This window comes from Juglans regia, chromosome 6 (genome assembly GCF_001411555.2).
Source record: "Juglans regia cultivar Chandler chromosome 6, Walnut 2.0, whole genome shotgun sequence".
In the NCBI taxonomy this organism is placed as follows: domain Eukaryota; kingdom Viridiplantae; phylum Streptophyta; class Magnoliopsida; order Fagales; family Juglandaceae; genus Juglans; species Juglans regia.
In genome coordinates, this window is record NC_049906.1 from 38,065,786 (window position 1) to 38,084,827 (window position 19,042).

At 36.3% G+C, this 19,042-nt stretch overlaps 3 protein-coding genes across 5 annotated transcripts; 2 read left to right on the forward strand and 1 right to left on the reverse strand.

The window, feature by feature from the left end:
* The first annotated feature begins 5,743 nt into the window (after positions 1-5,743).
* Positions 5,744-6,133, forward strand: LOC109015698. Its single transcript, XM_018998169.2, has one exon. The coding sequence runs from the start codon at positions 5,744-5,746 to the stop codon at positions 6,131-6,133; it is 390 nt and encodes a 129-aa protein (XP_018853714.1).
* A 1,294-nt stretch (positions 6,134-7,427) lies between these two features.
* Positions 7,428-10,201, reverse strand: LOC109015699 (transmembrane 9 superfamily member 11-like). 3 transcript variants are annotated; one of them, XM_018960375.2, is made up of 2 exons: positions 10,018-10,201; positions 7,428-9,769 (listed from the first exon to the last, which is right to left on the reverse strand). In XM_018960375.2, the coding sequence occupies exon 2, from the start codon at positions 9,745-9,747 to the stop codon at positions 7,771-7,773; it is 1,977 nt and encodes a 658-aa protein (XP_018815920.1). In that variant the 5' UTR covers positions 9,748-9,769; positions 10,018-10,201; the 3' UTR covers positions 7,428-7,770. The 3 variants fall into 3 exon arrangements, with proteins under 3 accessions (XP_018815920.1, XP_018853716.1, XP_018853717.1); XM_018998171.2 differs by having other exon boundaries at positions 10,012-10,201; XM_018998172.2 differs by having other exon boundaries at positions 9,972-10,198.
* A 6,752-nt stretch (positions 10,202-16,953) lies between these two features.
* LOC108983161 lies at positions 16,954-17,672 on the forward strand. Its single transcript, XM_018954715.2, has one exon. It carries the CDS (start codon positions 17,124-17,126, stop codon positions 17,475-17,477), a length of 354 nt encoding a protein of 117 aa, XP_018810260.1. The 5' UTR covers positions 16,954-17,123; the 3' UTR covers positions 17,478-17,672.
* The last annotated feature ends 1,370 nt before the right edge of the window (positions 17,673-19,042 follow it).

Sequence of the window (19,042 nt, forward strand, 5' to 3'; positions counted from 1 at the left end):
CATGTCATATGCAAACATGTCATCCAGCATAGCATACGATCATGTCATTTCACATCATGTTCAAATTCAGAAATTATAATTATATATGTATTATGTCATGCATCCCATGTGTATAAGACATGTAAGCTATCTTAAGTTCAAGTGCAAGATAAGATCAGATCAATTAATCAAATGGTCATTCAGATGCATGATACCAATGCAGTTCAGTTTCAGGGTGGATGTGCAAGCCATGGACTCAAGCGTGGTCCACTATAGTATGTTAGAATACTATCACCGGCTCCCCTTACCGCAGCAGGACGTGAGGCCGGTGCACAACCTCGCACACAAGATTAAGTGTGTTGGCCAGTCAAATAAATCAGATAAATTAGTCAGATCAGTCAGTTAATTCAATTAATTCAGTTAAATCAGTCATGCATAGCATAAGCATCAGTATGAACAATCATGAATTGAAACTCTCAGCATGAAATTTTTTATGAAAACCTTATATTTATTATGTTTACATTGTGATAGATTTCTTGTTGAGTCTTCGACTCATTTTAGTTTGTTTTCATGTTTTTAACCACCCAGGTAAGAATGATGAATACGAGCAGGCAGGCCAGGAATAGAATGAGCAGTTAATTTTAGTTTCAAACTTTCTAAAATAAAATTTGTTTTTATGACATGAATTTATTCAGTTTATTCATTTAATATTTTTGGAAGACATTTTATTAGACATTTTTCTACAAAATAAATTTCTAATTTCATTTATGAAATATGAGATCTTTTGCAGGGTTTATTTTTTATGAAAAATACGTGACACTCCTAGCCTAAGGGAAGGGGGAGTGACAGGCATTGACTTACCTAAAGGGAAAGAAGCAATTTATTGTAAGTATGTTTATAAGATCAAATTCAAGTCTGATGGAATTGTGGAAAAGCTAAATGCTAGGTTAGTAGCTAAGGGTTACACACAACAAGAGGGCATAGATTTTATTGAGACTTTCTCTCCAGTTGCAAAGTTTGTAACTATGAGATGTCTACTCACTGTTACTGCAGTTAAAGGATGGCATTTACATCAATTTGATATAAACAATGCATTTCTTAATGGTTAACATGGCATTTACATGAAGAAACCATCCAGGTATACCAAGGGAAAACCTCATTAAGTTTGTAAGTTGCTTAAAAGCCTTTATGGCCTTAAACAAGCCTAAAGGTAGTGGAATTCAAAATTTACCTCTTATCTCCTTGAATTTGGTTTGGTTTTCTTCAATCCAAAGCTGACTATAGCTTATTTACTAAGCAAGAAGGGGAGTCTTATACTACCGTATTAGTCTATGTGGATGATATTTTAGTTGCTAGCAATTCTCAAAACTACATTGATTCCCTTAGAACTTTTCTCAATAACAAGTTCAAAATTAAGGATCTTGGTTGCCTACGTTACATTTTTGGGTCTAGAAATTGCTAAATCATCTAAAGGTCTTCACATCTGTCAAAGGAAGTATGTCTTAGAAATTTTGGCAAATTCTAGTATGCTTGGCTGCAAATCACTCAAACTTCCTCTGGATCAAAACTTCAAGATCAGTAAAGATGAAGGCACACTCTTTCTGAGCCAAGTGCTTATTGAAGGCTAATTGGTAGATTATTGTATCTCACCATCAGTTACGCAGACCTTTGTTTTGCAGTTCAATTGTTGAGCCAATTCATGGATAAGCCATCTTCAACTCACTTGGCAGCTGCATATAAAGTATTGAGAAACATCAAAACAGCTCCTGGTCAAGGCATTTTACTTTCCTCTTCATCTTAGTTTCAGCTCCAAGCATATTGTGATTCAGATTAGGCCTCTTGCCCAGACTCTCGTCGATCCACTACAAGTTATTGTGTCTTCTTAGGCAGCTCACTAATTTCTTGGAAATCCAAGAAATAGCATGTGGTTTCCCATTCCTCGGCTGAAGTTGAGTACAAGTCCATGGCTACCACTTGCTCAGAATTAACTTGGCTTCGTTATTTACTTCAAGACCTTGGCATCTCTCATCCACAAGCTACTCTTCTCTTTTGTGACAATCAAGCCGCCCTCCATATTGCTGCCAATCCGGTGTTCCATGAGAGAACAAAACACATTGAACTCGATTACCACTTGATTCGAGATCAAATTCAAGCAGGACATATCACAACATCTCATGTTTCTTTTCAAACACAATTGGCCGACATTTTCACTAAAACACTACCCTTTTATCTTCTACAATCACACCTCTCCAAGATAGGAATAGTCAATCTCTATTCTCCATCTTGCGGGGGTTGTTAGAAAATACTGGACAAACTACAAGTCGTATTGTTACTACTAGTCCTTGTATTTAAGCTGTCGTAGTTCATTTCTCTTGTTCATTTATTTTTATTCATTTTCTCCGGCTGTCACTAATTTACTTGATCATTATGTTAGTTAGTTAGAATCTTTTTCTGTATATATCACCCTTTTTGGCATTCTGTAAATGGATGATTCATTCAAGAGGAATAGAGTGCTTCTTCCTCCTCCATCCACGAGTCTCTCTGTTTTCTGATTTATTGCATTTAGCTACGTTGTAGTGCTTAGTATTTGTTAACTTACAGAAGTCTCTGTGCGTGTTCTCTTCTTCGATGAACTGTGCTCGATTGGTTTTTTTTTCTTTTAATTTTTAATTTTTGCATTTTCTTAACTCTAACATGGCAACATGCCACATCAGCCAACTGCACCCAGACTCTTATAAATGATTGTACGTACGTAGAAGAAGTCATATCTAATAATCCAAATGAGAAATGATATTTTTAGTCATAGAGTGCACAAGTGCCGCAAACTCCTTTTTAAAAAAAAGTGAGTAAATATGGGATCCACATAAAAAATTAAATTTTTTTAATGGTAGATTCCATTCTTTTTCAAAATAAGTGTGTGGCGCTTATATAAGTCATGACTGTATCTAGCATTACTCTTCATTTCATATTCCATTTAATTTATAGTACTTATGATCACCACCACCAATCTGGAAGGACTATGCATGATTCATACTAAAAAAGAGGAATTTAAGAAAGGGAAATTAATTAAGAAGCATCCATGACTTTTAAGGAAACCCTTAATTGAATTAAAGCAGCTAATACTATCATTTGCTTGTTCATGTTAACTTCTAGTTTTCCTGATGATCTGCTTGGATTAATAGATCGATGATGTTCATGGCTGGTGTTGGTTGAATGATGATGATCAAGTCTTTGGTGATTACTTGCAAGACTGGTGCATCATCGATCTCCATCATGTCCTTTTGGAGGAGACCATGCATTGATAGAGTAATGAAAGTTGGTTGGTTCACTACCCCAGGCCAGCTGCAAATTAAGGCACATTCAGTACTCCATTTTAGGTACAGTTGGTATGGAATTATATGATGATCCAAGAGCATGGGCATCCATTTCCATTGGATGAGTACGTACAACTCCTCTCGTTTGAGAGGGCAAAGAGCACATTTTTCCAATCAAAGAGCATACCTAGACCTTAAGAGTAGTACTATTGATCACAACTATATATAATCTTGATATATAACAAATTATTATATTAATATCTAGGCATGCATGCATACTAAAATCCATCAGCAATATTAATTAAAGGGGTCTTGATTAATTATAAATTGCATTTCGAATTTTGAAAGGCATTAATGTCCCTAGCTAGCTACGAAATTAATGTCCAAAAGTTTAACAATTACCACGCACATGATCATGCACATTGTTGATTAGGGTTAGGGTCATGTACGTAGATCGATCTAGATCATATAGTGTGTATATATATATATATATATATATATATATATCATGCTATATAGCTCGATCTATTTATTCACCGATTCATGAGAGTCTTAAACTTTTTGTTCAAACTTTGGAGTAATACGTACTCTGGCAATATAAATACATTAAAGCAGATCAGCCCACCAAAATTAATTATATTGTTGTCCCTACTAGCTGCGAATTTCTCGAGTGTCATTTAAATGTTCTTAATTAATATTGTAAGAGCTAATTAATTTCTATTTCTATCTCTCTCTTACTCCTTTTAGAGCACTTCAAACAAGAGCTTAATTAATACCTCTAATTATAATTAATTAGTCTCTAAATTTCATACGATATTATATTACACCATATTTTGAGACTTGGCAGCCGGCTCCAGGCTAGCTAGCTGGGGATTTCAGAATGAAGTTGATTGATGCAATGTTCTTTTTTCCAATTAGCTAGAGTACTATATATATTTGCAGAGTTATAATATATATATATATATATATATATATATAGGACTACCTAAATCTCTTGTGGGATATATATATATTAATGTACGTAGGTGATCAAAAGATAATTAATAGACATGCGGTATTCTAGAAGGTTGCTAGCTAGCTAGCGGGTACCAACATAATATATATATATATATATATATATGTGGGGGTTAACTTATTATGAATTATTTGTAACGAAAATAATTATTTATATATGAATATTTATGATAAGAAAAATGAATATATATACTTAATTATTTGCAATAAAAATAATTATATGTGACAAAAATATATAGATTAATTTTGACAAAAAATAATGACTTCCGTAAGAAACAACGGGTAGTAAATAAGTAATTTTCATATAATAACATCGTAGGTGCTAGAGGGGGCTAATTAAAAATGTGTTACAAGTGTATAACAAATATAATGAAAACTAATTAGCTGAAACAATTTTTTTTTTTTTTTTCCAATCAGTGAGATCATGAATAATAGTAAGAGGAAATTAAAAAGAAAACAAGAATAATATTGACTAAATGTGGGGAGGCAAATCAATGCGACATCCAATTTATGACGTCACAGATCATCACTACTTCTATCCATCCTTTTTAAGTCAAAAAAAAAAAAAACAGTACTATGGTAATTAATTAATTAATCCTTTTTATACTGTTTCCAACATATAATATAGATTATATAGCCTTTTTTAATCAAAAATATTATTTATTTTTTATTTAAAAAAAATGTTTTACTTTTGAGGCAATAAATATGGAAAACACTATTCTCACATAAGATTTCTACCGAAATCTTTTACCGAAAATTTTTTTAATTTTTTTTTTACTTAATGATTAAGTAAATGTTTTTAAATGAATATGTGATTTTTTTTATTTTAAAAAAATATCTAAGTACTTTAAAAAAATGGTGAAAGAAAAAATTAAAAAAATAAAAAAAAGAGTTGAACGGTTCGGTAGAAAATTTCGGTAGAAATTTTCTGTGGACGTAGCAACGTCCAATAAATATATATATATATATATATATATATATATAAATCCTTGGTTTTAATTATGCATGGATGGAGTATCGTGTCCGTAACTAATTCACAATCACAAGTTCCCTTTTTCTTTCCTACCGCGTAGCCAACCATCTTGTCTCTTTCTCACACAGACACGCGCACACGTACATGCGCCAGGCCAAGCTATGGCAGTACTGCATGCTAGCTAGCTCTATGACCAATTCATATGCATGACACGGCTTCTGCGACCCTTAAATGCCGCCTATTCCGCTTCATGACAACTAACCCTTGACGCCACCCTCTTTCTCCTTTCTTTTAATTTCTTTTTCTATTACATATTTGATACTCAAACTACTTCTATAAATGCCCACCTCCGCATGCTAACCTTCGGCGCCTGGAAAGAAAACGTCTTTGAATTTGGTGGTACTGTGGTAATATTGATCAGAGGCAGGCAGCGCGCGGTTGTGGCCAGTAAGGATCGGCAAACATGGCCAGTAGTGCCGGAGCCGCGGCGGAGGGATTATTGAGATGTGTTTACGAGGGTTGTATTGCAGGTTGTGACACAGAGATTGAGCGCCGGCCTTATCATCGGAATTGTGGCTGTGCACTCCACGATAAGTCCCGTAAAGGTAGCTCCAATGCTGCATTGATCTCCAAGTGCTGCAAAAAGAACGTATCCTACCCCATCAGGAGGTCCTGGAGTGAGGGCTCCTTGCTCTTGCACGCAGCTTCTAATTCTTCTAACCATTCCTCGCCGTCTTCTTCACCAGCTCATGTGGTGGGGGCTGCTGCAGGGAAGCCAGCTAATAATCATCATCAGTCGAGTTTGTGTGATCGTAATGAAGATCAGGACGAGTATGTTCTATTCAAGATCTGAATCTGGCAATTCTTTTTTTTTTTTTTAAATGATAATCAGTATAATTCAGTTTTTTTGAAGAAATATGAATCGTGGGTTAATGTAAACGTTTTGTTTTTTGTTTTTTTATCCATAAATGGCACTGCTTAATTATGTTTATAGACTCACAATATCAGGATCTTATGGATGCAGGATGGTCTGATATTGCAAATGGGTTTTGTATATGATCAAGGATCGATGAAATGATTTTAAATAAAAATCCTTTCATGATCTCATGTACGTATTATTTGATAGATGATCATTTAGTAGTCCAAATATATATAAATATATATATATATATATATGATGCAGTAGATCATGCACAGTTCTATTAATAATTAAGTGTCTTGATTTGGGGAGCTTTGTTAATTCATGCGTGCAAATATTGCATATATATTACTCGATCGATCGCTCTGAATCTAATTTCATCTAAATGGTTGATAGTATTACGTACAGCTCCTAGCTCGAACCATATATTAATCTAATACTTAATGTAATTAATTAATGGTTGGTAGCTAGCTAGCTAGTTCCCTTATATATATATATATATATATAAAGCCTTATAAAGCATGCCTGCAATTGTAAAATAGATATAACATACTATATAAAACTATATCATAAATTTATGAATTTACTTTTATACAATCTCTTTTTAGCTGTAGCATTACTCGAAATGATCACAAATCAGTCTATTCAAAACCAAAATCGAGTAGTGCTATCCTTAGCTGGAGAAACAAACTCATTTCGTAACTGCAACCAAACACCAATCATCTTCTCCAAACTCGACAGCAAGAACAATTTTATAGATTTCTGTGCAAACAGTGTATGCGCAAATGAGTCCATGACTAGCCAAACAACCCATGACCATTTCATGGGGGACAATAGGAGCAAGACCTCACGATTAACTCGACCACAAAAATTAAAATTAACAAAAAGGATAGAATTTCGGAAACCAACAAGGATTGCCAAGAAAATTGAAAACGAGATGCCATGAGCATGAGATCCATAGGAGAGGACAAATCTTAAGACACCCAAAAGATATTCTGATGACGCTTATGGTTAAAACACCAATTTGCACTGGCCAGGGACTTGTGAATTGCATTGTATCAGTGTGTGGCTTCAAACACAAATTCCGCCACTTCAAGAATGTGGTGAGTACAAGATCTACCTAACATGAATAACTAGAAAGAGTCTGGATTCATAATGCATGCTCATACAAACAAGCAGATAAATCAGAAACGCATAACAAGTCAAAATAGTCCAAAACTACTCCGACAAAAAAAAAAAAAGAAAAAATATTGTACCTTTAACATTTCAAACCAAACAGATCTGAAGTCCAAAAGTTTACACTAAGATCCCATACGAACTACCACCAAATTCTGATGCCTCCTGTCCCCCAGAATGCAAATAAACTTTGGTGGCAAGTATCATGCAGTGATTTCCAGCTAATAAAGAATTAAGCAAATCTGGACAAATTATTGTCATTACATTTCCTAGTTCCCTAGCAAAATAAACTGTAGAACAGTAAACACCGAGGAACATCTTTGAAGGGTCACACTCTGTCTCCTCGAATGACCAACAATGCTCTTCAAAGTGCTCTTTTGAGCAGAGTATGTTCTTCAATCCAGCTTCACCGAAGAGAACAAGTAATGCACGAACCAGAATGACGAAAGGAACCCGACTGTGCCCGTTGCCAGCATGATTGCTACAACCATGAAGAGTGAATATCCCAAATAAAGAGTGGCTGAGACAGGTCCACTCAAACTCTTCAGGTCGAATACAAGATAGTTAACAGAGTACAAGAAGATGTATATGGCAACAGAACCAGAAGCAAAAAATGACTTCCACCACCATTTCCAGTCCTCCACACAGAGATGCATGTAGGTCAAAACCAAAGATACTTCAGCACAAACCACCACGAGGAGAATCAAAACAATAAAGAGGAACCCGAAGACATAGTATACACGGCCCAACCAAATGCTAGACATTATAAAGAAGAGCTCAATGAAAAGGGTGCCAAAAGGAAGTGTGCCAGCGCCTAGAACAAGTAACCAAGAAGGATATTTCTGAGCTGGTATTTCCCGAGGAATCTGGTTCGTTCGAACAGGGAATTCAATAGGAGATGCCTTTGCTCCAAAGTATCCGCCAACTAAGGTAAGTGGTACTGAGATGCAGAACCAGAGGAGAAGCAGGATGACAAAAAGAGAAAATGGAATGGCTCCTGTGCTGTGACTTCCCCACAAGAGGAAATTCAAAGTCGTGAGGATCAAAAAGGCAATACCAGGGAAGAAACAAGCAGCTTTCCATGAGACTGAAACCCATCCGTTGTGATCGCCACCGCCAATTGTCCTCCACAGACGAACAGCAACATAACCAGCTGCAATACCAAGTATCATATAGAAAAATAGCATACCTGTAACAAGTGTTCCACGTGATGCTGGTGACATGAATCCAAGAGCTGCAAACAATATTGTAACAACAGCCATTCCAAGAATCTGAACCCCATCTCCAACCATGATACACAAAAGGGAAGGATTGGTTGGGGTACGGAAAACATCCCCCACAACAAGCTTCCATCCAGATAGCTCCTCATTCATCTGTGCTTGTGCCTCCTTGTCAAGCTCCTCATAACGGGTCAGATCCCGCCTAACAGTCCTCAGGAAAATGACGAGAACAATACCAGCAAGGAAGGTGATCACCATTAGAGAATTCAAAATGGAGAACCAATGGACTTTCGATCCCTCCATCTTCAAATAAGCATCCCAACGTGACGGCCACTTAATGTCACTCTCCTCAAACGTGACCTCATACGTGAAGACAATTGGCTGCCCTTCCTTGATTGGCATAGACACAGTGTTGGGATCACATTTCACAGCAGTGGGGTACTTGCCATATTTTTTCAAATTCTTCACTGAATCAACATTATGCGTAACACTGCAAGGTATCACCTCAAATCCAACAACCATGTACCCGGGCACATTGGATTCCGTCTTCCCAACTGATGGGATCATATCAGGTGCATCACCAGTCCCCATTACACGTGCTACATTGGTCTCATCATACTTATGAACGAGTACATTAAACTTCAAATGGTTAAATATATAGTAAACATCTTGAAGCTTAACTCCAACAGGGTACCCTGTCCACCACAAAACATAACCCTCCTTCTTTGTAGTATACCGAATTGCAGGCAAATTATCAAGAATCAAATTAACCTGATACATCTCATCAATTCTATCCTTCAAAATGTTAAACTTTTCAGCCGATAATGGATCGGACTTGCACAAAAAGATCTCAGTCTCATTCTTGTACATATTGAACCGATACGGAGAGTTTTCAATCCGATCCCCCATTAGAAGCTCGCCAAGATTCTCAGCACTGTCCTTGATACCCCCATCGGGCGTACAAAACGGCAAACTGTAATAGCTAAAGGGCATTTCCGTATCGATGGAAGTAAGGGAATTCACTTTCACCCATAAATCGTCACCGACACCGTATTTGTGAGGGTAACTACCCGGGAGGTAAAACCCATACCCGGATTGGAAAACCAAGCAGATGGTCAATACCCAGATTCTAAGTTGATTGAAAACCCCCATTCTTGAACAACGTGTGTCAGATCTGGAAAACCCAGTACAGAAAACGTATGAAAAACAGAAAAATAAGCCCAAATTCTACGTGAGCTTTGGGTTTAATTGCAGATTCAGATATGAAAGCACTGAAATAAAACACAGTTCTTGAAGTGTGAATCTAAACGAATAGGAAAAAAACGAAGATAACAGAAAATGAAAAAGGGTCAAGATAAAGTACGGATCTAACTGACCTTCACCGCAGGGTCAAGATAAAGTACGGATCTAACTAACCTTTACCTCCGGAAGAAGGAGAGAGACACGAAAATGAAGAGATCGGCCTCTCTGTGTGAGAAAGAAGCACCGACGAAGAGAGGGGTTAAGGAATCTGAGGGCTCTCCAAATTTTATATGGTCGGTTTTTCTTCGGGAGTGTGGAAACTGGAAAAGCTAAAGGAGTTTTAAGTCTTGTGCCCCGATTGACCATAATGGCCCCCTCAGCTTCTGAACTCAGATGGTTCAAGCGTCAGTTTTTTTTTTTTTAAATATTATTATTATTATTATATTTATTTATTTAAATATATATATATATATATTTAAAAAAAGACCTTAGATTATTGATAATTACAATCAATTTTAACAAGTGTACAAATACAGTAAAACTCACGTATCTCAATTTTCTCTCCCGTTTCTCAACAAGCCAGCCATCAGAGTGTCGTCACTCCCCCGCCCCCGAAAGGGGGTTCAATTGTTTTGTATATTTTTCGACGATAGTAACAAGTTATTCTGATTTGCTGCTTGTCGGCATTTTTCGACCACCATGCTCCTCTCCAATAGTCTCCCCAACCACCAATATGTCGGATGGAAGAAGAAAAATGTCCAAACCAGTGGCACATGTGCTGCTTAAAGTGCGCGTGGGCCTTACGTGCCTCCGTATCAAAAGGGGTTTCCAATCGCTACGTGCAGCTCCACCATGGCCAGCAGCCTCAGATCTTTCAAATCTGCATGCTCATTTCTTGCTCAATGTGGCGTGTGTATTTTACAAGCCACTGCTTTCTGTGGCGGTCTTTAGCTGGTGTATCGGGTCATCTTCTAGTTGCTATTCTCCTATGTTCTTGCTTTCCCTAACGAGCGATCAAGACAATATGGTCATGATAATCTCTTACAGTTGGACCAAATCAACAAAATGCAGCTCACCTCTCTTGACTATGGATTTAGTCGTAGGTTTATAGTTTATTTACCAGACTATGTTAAAACCGCTTTTGAGCGGCATCCCCTTGTGGGATTGGGTTGGAGTCATGCTTTTGACTTACCCCTTTTTTATTTTTTTTTTATTATGGTGCTGCTTTTTGTTTTTTTTTTTTAAGACTGTCGAGAACTCCCACCCTATTGAATCTTGTATCCTTATAACAGTTTAGTTTATCTAGACAATGCTTAACTTGCTTTAAAAAAAAAAAAAAACAAAGTGCACAAATACACTTACTAAGGCTCAATTCCTTGCACAACTTAACTACTTCCCATAGCCCCATTGCCTCATCCAAAGTAGAATCAAAAGAATAATTCAAGGGTTTCATCATGCTCAAAAGCACAACACCATCCCAATCCCTTATCACAATACCTATTCCAATCTTATGTACCTCTTTCTGGATTGTCACATCCCAATTGAGCTTTACTCAATCCCTTTAAGGTAACTCCCACTGAGTGATACAAGGTAAAGCTAGTCCAATTGTGTTTGAAACAGTCTCCATGGCTTGTTGATAGGTATTGCAGTCATTGACTGCATACTGAAACAATGATGATGGATGCTAGAATTTTCCTTCATGAATGAAAAAATTCCTTCTAGTCCATAAGGCTCGAGCTATGTATGCAAAATAGGCCAGATCCATCCCTTTCAATCTTTCCAACACCTGATTAAAAATATGAGTAAAATCAAGCTGAACAATAGACAATTTTTGCAAACTCTTTGAGCCAAGCATCCAAACGTCCATAGCAGCAGGGCATGACCATAGTATCTGGCCAGTAGATTTATTCTCTCTTAAACAAATCTCTTAAACAAATAGGACACAGCGGGTCATCAATAACACCCCTCTTCTGAAAAATCATTTTTGCGAGAAGAGAATTAGTACAAGCTCTCCATAAAAAAGTTCTTAACTACATTGGCTATGGGTAATGACCAAAGCTGAACCCAACACCTCACATAATCCTTTTTGGTTGAAGTTTCACCCTTTCTTTCCAACTTCATTGCCATATACATATGATAGGCACTCTTAACAGAAGAAAAAAAATACCATTAGGAGTACCTTTCCAGATTAGCTGATCTGCTCTACCAAGGATACTCACTGGAAGCTGTAAAATTGCAACAGAATCAGTTTCATTAAATATTATTTTCACCAACTCCACATTCCACCAACCAGATTGCTAATCAACCAGCTCCACTACAAGAGCATTAGGATCTAGATATTGTTTAGGAGATTGGATCATACAGGATCTCCCCCTTGGTATCCATTTATCCTGCCATATCTATATAGTTCTACCATTCCCCACACGCCATATAAGCCCCTCATTTAGCAAGTTTTGTGCTTGTCATATGCTTCTCCACACAAAAGATGGTTTTGACCCCAATTGAGTTTGGAAAATTGATGATGTTGTAAAATACTTGGCTTTGAAAATTCTGCTAGGCAAAGAATTTGGTACAGATAAAAATCTCCATGCCTGTTTAGCAAGTAGAGCATGATTAAAACTTGTTAAGTCTCTAAAACCACATCCTCCCACCTGTTTTCTAGTAGATAAGTCATTCCATGTAGCCCAATGCATTCTATTTTTACCTTCTACTTCACCCCATCAAAAATTTGCCACCAAGTTTCTTACACAAAGTTTTTGGCAAGAGAAACACACTCATGCAATAAGTTGATACTGACTGAAGTACAGCTTTAATTAAGACTTCCCTTCCTGCTTGAGACATAAATTTGTTCTTCCAGTTTCCAATCTTGCTCCTAACTTTATCAATGATGCTCTGAAATGCCATTACACAAGATTTGCCTACCAAGCTAGGCATGCCTAGATACTTATCAAGATTAGAGGTGCTTTGGAGCCCAACAATTTCCATAAGATGGGCCTTTGTTGTAGCTTTAGTGTTCATGCTAAAAAAACCACAACTGAATTCCAAATCACTTAATTGGCAGTCCAGCAAACATTGTTAAAACTAGTTCATTTGGTTAGAATGTCTCCCTGCCCCTCCACATTTCTCATAACCATATAAAAGTTCATTAAAACTACCTATACATAACCATTTATGGGGGTCAATCTGCTTATGAGATCGCAATATATTATAGCTAGTCATTCTTTGGTCAGTTTTTGGATGACATAGAAGCAAGTCAATATCCAGTTGATATCATCCTCAAGGTTCACCCATGCATTAATATGCCTTTGTGAGAAAGACTGAATATTTAATGACAAGTCTCCCTTCCAAAACAGTACCAAACCCTCACTCAAACCAATCTCATCCACCGTAAATAAGCCTTGAAAACCCAATCTACCTTTCAAATATTCTACTTTATAATGTAAGACTTTTGTTTCCATTAAGCAAACAATAGATGGCTTATGAATCTTGACCATACAATCAAGATCTTAAACTGTTCGAGAGTTGCCAATCCCCCTATAGTCCCAACTTAAAAGCCTCATTCTTTCCGTCGGGGCTGCATAATAGCCTCCACCGATACACAAATATCCTGACTATTAGATCTAGTTTTCCCATTTATTTTTTAAGGAAAACTAGAAGATAAGTTAGTACCTTTTAATGCAGACTTCCTCTTGTGAGTCCTCACAGCCTTTATAGATCCAACAGTCCTCTTCTTATCCCCATTTCTAATCTGCCTCTTCCATTTCAGTAGAGAATTGCATGAGACTTCATCCAGTTTTGAGCCTCCAGTAGTCTTTCACATCATGGGAGGTAATGCATAGCAGCAAAAGCCATCACCTATGTAGATTTTTATAAATCTATGCTTGATCCACAAGCCATCACCAGTTGCAGTTAGATTAGATTATTTCATTGGGACAGTTATGTCGGTTTCCTCAGAGATGCCTCTATCCTCAATATCTTGACACATGGACATAACTCCCTTTCCAACCAATCCCATACTATTATTCTTGTAATTGCCAAATAACTGCTCAGAATAGTTATCTCCTACAGATCTGTAGAAACTGTATGCTTGCTCCCATCCATGGAGGAAGAATTGTCACAAACATATTGTGTCCCATGTATGAGACTGCTCCAGATGCTCTCAACCAATTTCCATATTGCATATTATTTGCCATTGCCTTAGGACCAGTAATAACTTTTCGAGGGCATCCCATAGTAGCATGAGAAATCATACCACAATAGAAGCAAATCATGGGAATTCTTTCATACTTGAACTGTATAAAAATTCTTCTACCTTCAATATTAAGCATCTCACCATGTATCAAATGCTTAGTAAAATCAACCATAGTAAGCATAAGTAAATACCTTCCCCACCCAGTTCCCATGTCATCCATTTCAACATGAAGCACTTGACCAATTGAGCCACCAACTTGGAATCCAACTTCATAATTCATACAACCAAAAGGCAAGTTATGCAGTTGAACCCAAAAATAAATATACTTAAAAACCATATTAGATGGAGTGGTAAGGCCATCAAAGTATTTAAAACAGACAAGACATTGATCAAACAAACAAGGATGCCCATCCCAAACATGTTGGAGTGCAATTTCAGAAGCAAATTCCAATATGAATAGGTTCAAACCCACCTCTATAAAATTCATTACTGAATCAAGTTTCCATACTTTCAACATGGTAGATTTGAAGGCCTCTCGATTGATTCTTTTGTCTATAATAATTTTGCCAACCAGACAAAACTTGCCCCATTCCAAAGTAGCATGCAGATCATCATTCCTTACGACCACATCCCTAATCTCCTCTTCTGTTAGAGACAGTTTATCCTATAATTTAGTTATATCCTCTGTCATCAGAGGACAATTAGATCACCACAACACTTGAGAATCACAAAGCACCAATGACCAATCTATTGCAAGCCAATAAAACAAAGAACAATTTCATGAAGCAAAATGTGTCTTTACTTTGTAGGAAGGAAGCCACTTTGGCCTCTAAACGAGAGAAAGACAAAATAAGTGTCAATTTTTTTAGAAATTTAAAGAAAAATGGGAAATTTAAGAATTAAACAAATAGAGATTGATCTATCAAAATTTCATTTGACTCGACTTGTTAATATCTCTGATCCATATTGCTATTCAAGGGATTGGTTGAGATTACAATTTACAATGAGTATGGGGTGGGCCCAATGTTTTAGAATTTGTTTTTCATTTCATATATCGTTGCTATATATTGGAGTTTTTTTATTTACAAACTGATGGGCACTATATGTCGTATCTACCTCACTTATATAATAATATTTGATTTGTAAGATTTATATTTTAAATTTTATCTTCTAAACCAAATCTTGACATATAAGCGATTTGCTAGATATATTATCCACAACAGCTTATAAATAGAATTTTCTTAATTCATATCGATCGAGGAAGGACTAATGTACACATTTAAAAAATGGGGAACTTAAGAAAGGGAAGCAGCTAGCCATCCTATTGGAATTTAAGAAAACCCTAAATTAAGCTCAGTAGCATTGATTTTTTCATGTTAGCATGCATCATGTAGGACGTTTCTTCTGGTTCAAGTAGTACTTGGTTTCTCAGGTTTTTGGTATTTACAGCTTGGAAGAGATCATCTCATTTGTCCTAATTGGAGGAGACAAATGAGCAATGAAAGTTGGGTCTCTAACCCAAGCAATTTAATTAGGTAAAGTTGGTATGGAATCTGGAGGACATAATCCAAGATCAGCAAGGGGCATCATCTGTACGTACTTTGGTGTGCTTCTCCTACAAGCATGCATTAAGCAGGCCAGCTCGATCCCCCATCTTTCCTCTTAATTCATGCATCTCTATTCTTTGTCAATATCTCTACAACAGATCAAGCTGTAATCCCATAAACTAGATCATGCATCATCTTTATTCTTTCTTCTTCACAAAGCAATCATATAATTAAAAATCATGAATTCTTAACAGATGATATTCCCTTGATATAATCTGTACTTACTTGCATTACCACCCCTTGTCTAAATTAATTAACATATAAACTATTCAACTGTTTCGGTAACAATTCTCAAAGGGATTATCACGAGAAGAATTGCTGCAAGCTGGAAGCCTTACACTACATTGATTCACCTAATCAATATATGATTTATCATTTTTGTCCTTCTATTTAAACACATGTACACAAATTTAAGCATTAAGATATAAGAATAAAAATGACAAATCACATATTGATTAGACGAATCTATGTAGTGTAAGGCTTCTGCACGTACGTAGAATTTTTCTATCATGAACAGCCAGCTCCAGAGTATGGTCATGCTACACTATAAGAAAATTGCTTATTTGTAGCCATTTAATTCCAACGAAATGACTATTTACAGTTAAAATGAATCTGTTTTGATCACAAATAGCCTTTTCACCACAATTAAATGGCCACAAAAGCTCATTTTTCTTGTAGTGCCATAATTCAAATTATATATAAGTTCCATGCATGTACGTACTCGTGGCTGTGTAATATCCTTTTTTCCAGCCAATTCACAACTAGCAAAGAATCAATTTCAAATTGTCAATTAATAATAATTCAGGAATATCTAACTGGTAAAGGAGCAATATTCTTTTTCTTTTTTTCTTTTTCTTTTTTAATGAGAAGATTCCCTTTCTGCTTTTTCTTCATGAGTTCAATATTAATTAGATATAACGAGAAAGATGTTTATAGATTGAGATCTTTTTTTCTTTTTTTTTTTAATTTCGAATAATTGAATTACTCAATTTGAAAACAACACTTCATATATATATATATATATATATATATATATATATATATATACTGCTTTTAGAATTTTCAAACCCTTTGAAGAGATTTTTTCAAAGGCATTACTATGATTGAGGTCCCCTGCTTTTTCTTGACTACCGCGTAGCTACCAATTAATTGGTGGAAGGTCACACAGACACACTCGCGCGCGCACATGCGCCAGGACATGAGCCAAGCTAGCTAGCTAGCTAGCACTACATGAGCTTGCTACCAATTCACATGACACCTCTGTCTTGTACGACTCTTTAAATGCCGCCTATTCCGCTTCATGACAACGCCACGCTCTTTCTCCTTTCTTTTTCTCTTATATATATGACCCTCTTAACTGCTTCTATAAATGCCCACCTCTGCTATCCAACAGCGCCTGTAAAGAAAAAATCTTTGAATTAGGTGGTGCGCGTAATTAATATTGATAGGCAGGCAGCGGTGGTGGCGGCCAGTAAGGGTCGACATACATGGCCAGTAGTACCGGAGCCGCGGCGGAGGGACTGTTGAGATGTGTGTACGAGGGTTGCATTGCAGGCTGTGACACTGGGATTGAGCGCCGGCCTTACCATCGGAATTGTGCATGTGCCCTCCACAATAAGTCGCGTAAAGCTGGTAGCTCCAATGCTGCATACTCGGCCTGGTGCTGCAAAAAGAACGTATCCTACCCCATCAGGAGGTCCTGGAGTGAAAGATCCTTGGCCTTGCAATCAGCTTCTTCTTCTAGTCATTCAAGTTCGCCTTCTTCTTCACCAGCGCCTGTGGTGCCGGTGGGGGCTGCCGCAGAACGCAGGGAGGCCTCATCATCGGTCGAGTTTGTGTGATCATATTCATGTAGATGATCAGGATGAGTATGTTTTATTATTCAAGATCTGAATCTGGCTATATATTGTTCTTTGAATGATGATCATCAGTACGTATAATTCAGTTCTTTGAAGAAATATGAATATGATGGGTTAAGATTTGTCATGAACGTATGGTTTAATTATGTTTATAGACCCACAAGAGGATCTTATATATATATGGATGGTCTCGTGCAAATGGATTTTGTATATATATGATGAAATGATTTTAAATAAAAATCCTTTCGTCTGTATTTGATAGATCATCTTATAATTATGAAGATCGAATCCATGCAAATGAAAACTTTCCTCCACAGATCTTGTTCATGTAACTTTTGGATTAAGTTCAATTGGATAGGCAATGATCAGCTTGACCTCCATTGACAAGCTAGCTTTAATTTGGAGCTTGGAAAATGAAAATGTTCACAGCTAGTTGATATTACATGCATTTAAATTTTTCAATCTTTAGTTTATATATATAATCAATGGATTTAAGAAAGCATTTCCAAGACAATGGCACGCACACACACATATATATATAATAATATTTTTTTATAATTTTTATTTTTTTGATAAATATACACTCTTACAATTATACGTCTGTCGACATGTCCTCGATCGATCCCATTTTTATAATTCCTATTACTTATAATTCATGATTTAAATTAGAATATTAAAAGTGATCCTGTGATCATCAAGAGATAAATATAGAGTAATGATAGAGTACTTTTGTATTTAAAAAGTCAAAATTAAGACAAACGATTCCCAGTCTATATATATTTTAATATAATTAATTGAACGTATAAAAAGCCTTTTCTAGCTATTATTATTAATATTCTTATTATAATTATTGATCAATAAATACACAACTAGATCTCCTTGTCTATCATGGTGTGGCTGAAGTTGGCCGCCACGTGCAGGGCCGGCGTGACTGGCAATAATTTATGATAAATGATAATTGCATTTGTGAATGCGCAAGAGTTGCATAATTATTTAAAAAAAAATGAAAAAATATGAGACCTATATGAAAAAAAAAAATTAATTTTTTCATAATAAACCTAATTTTTTTCAAAATAATTACACGATACTTGCATACTCTACGATTGCTATAGCATTACTCATAATTTATTATTATTATTTTTAGTTGAGTACCATATGATCTTGACCTAACAATTGGGTACTCCATTAATTAATTAAAGATGTGGCTTTCCTTAATTAGCATGCATTGATGTCTGCCAAACTAGGCTTGTTGAGCTGGCTCCCGCATCCGGTCTGCCCAGCCCTCGTCGGGGGTAGAAAGACGGGTGGGTGCCCACTCAGTGGAAATGTTGGGGACGAGTGCTGGGCTGGGCCTTGTGGGCCCACCCAGATTTCTCCTGTTTGCCCAACCCATTAAATATATAAATATATATATGTATTACATATATGATATATTTAAAAAATAACATATTCTTTTTAATAAAACGATGTCGTTTTGCTTAGGTTAGGTTTTGAACTTAACTTAGGTTTCGTTTGGTTACCAAACTCCTCTCAACTCATCTCAACTC

What these genes read in the sequence shown, in the direction of transcription:
- LOC109015699 (XM_018960375.2), bottom strand. Translation starts at nt 9,747, where the DNA reads ATGGGGGTTTTCAATCAACTTAGAATCTGGGTATTGACCATCTGCTTG.
- LOC109015698 (XM_018998169.2), top strand. Translation starts at nt 5,744, where the DNA reads ATGGCCAGTAGTGCCGGAGCCGCGGCGGAGGGATTATTGAGATGTGTT.
- LOC108983161 (XM_018954715.2), top strand. Translation starts at nt 17,124, where the DNA reads ATGGCCAGTAGTACCGGAGCCGCGGCGGAGGGACTGTTGAGATGTGTG.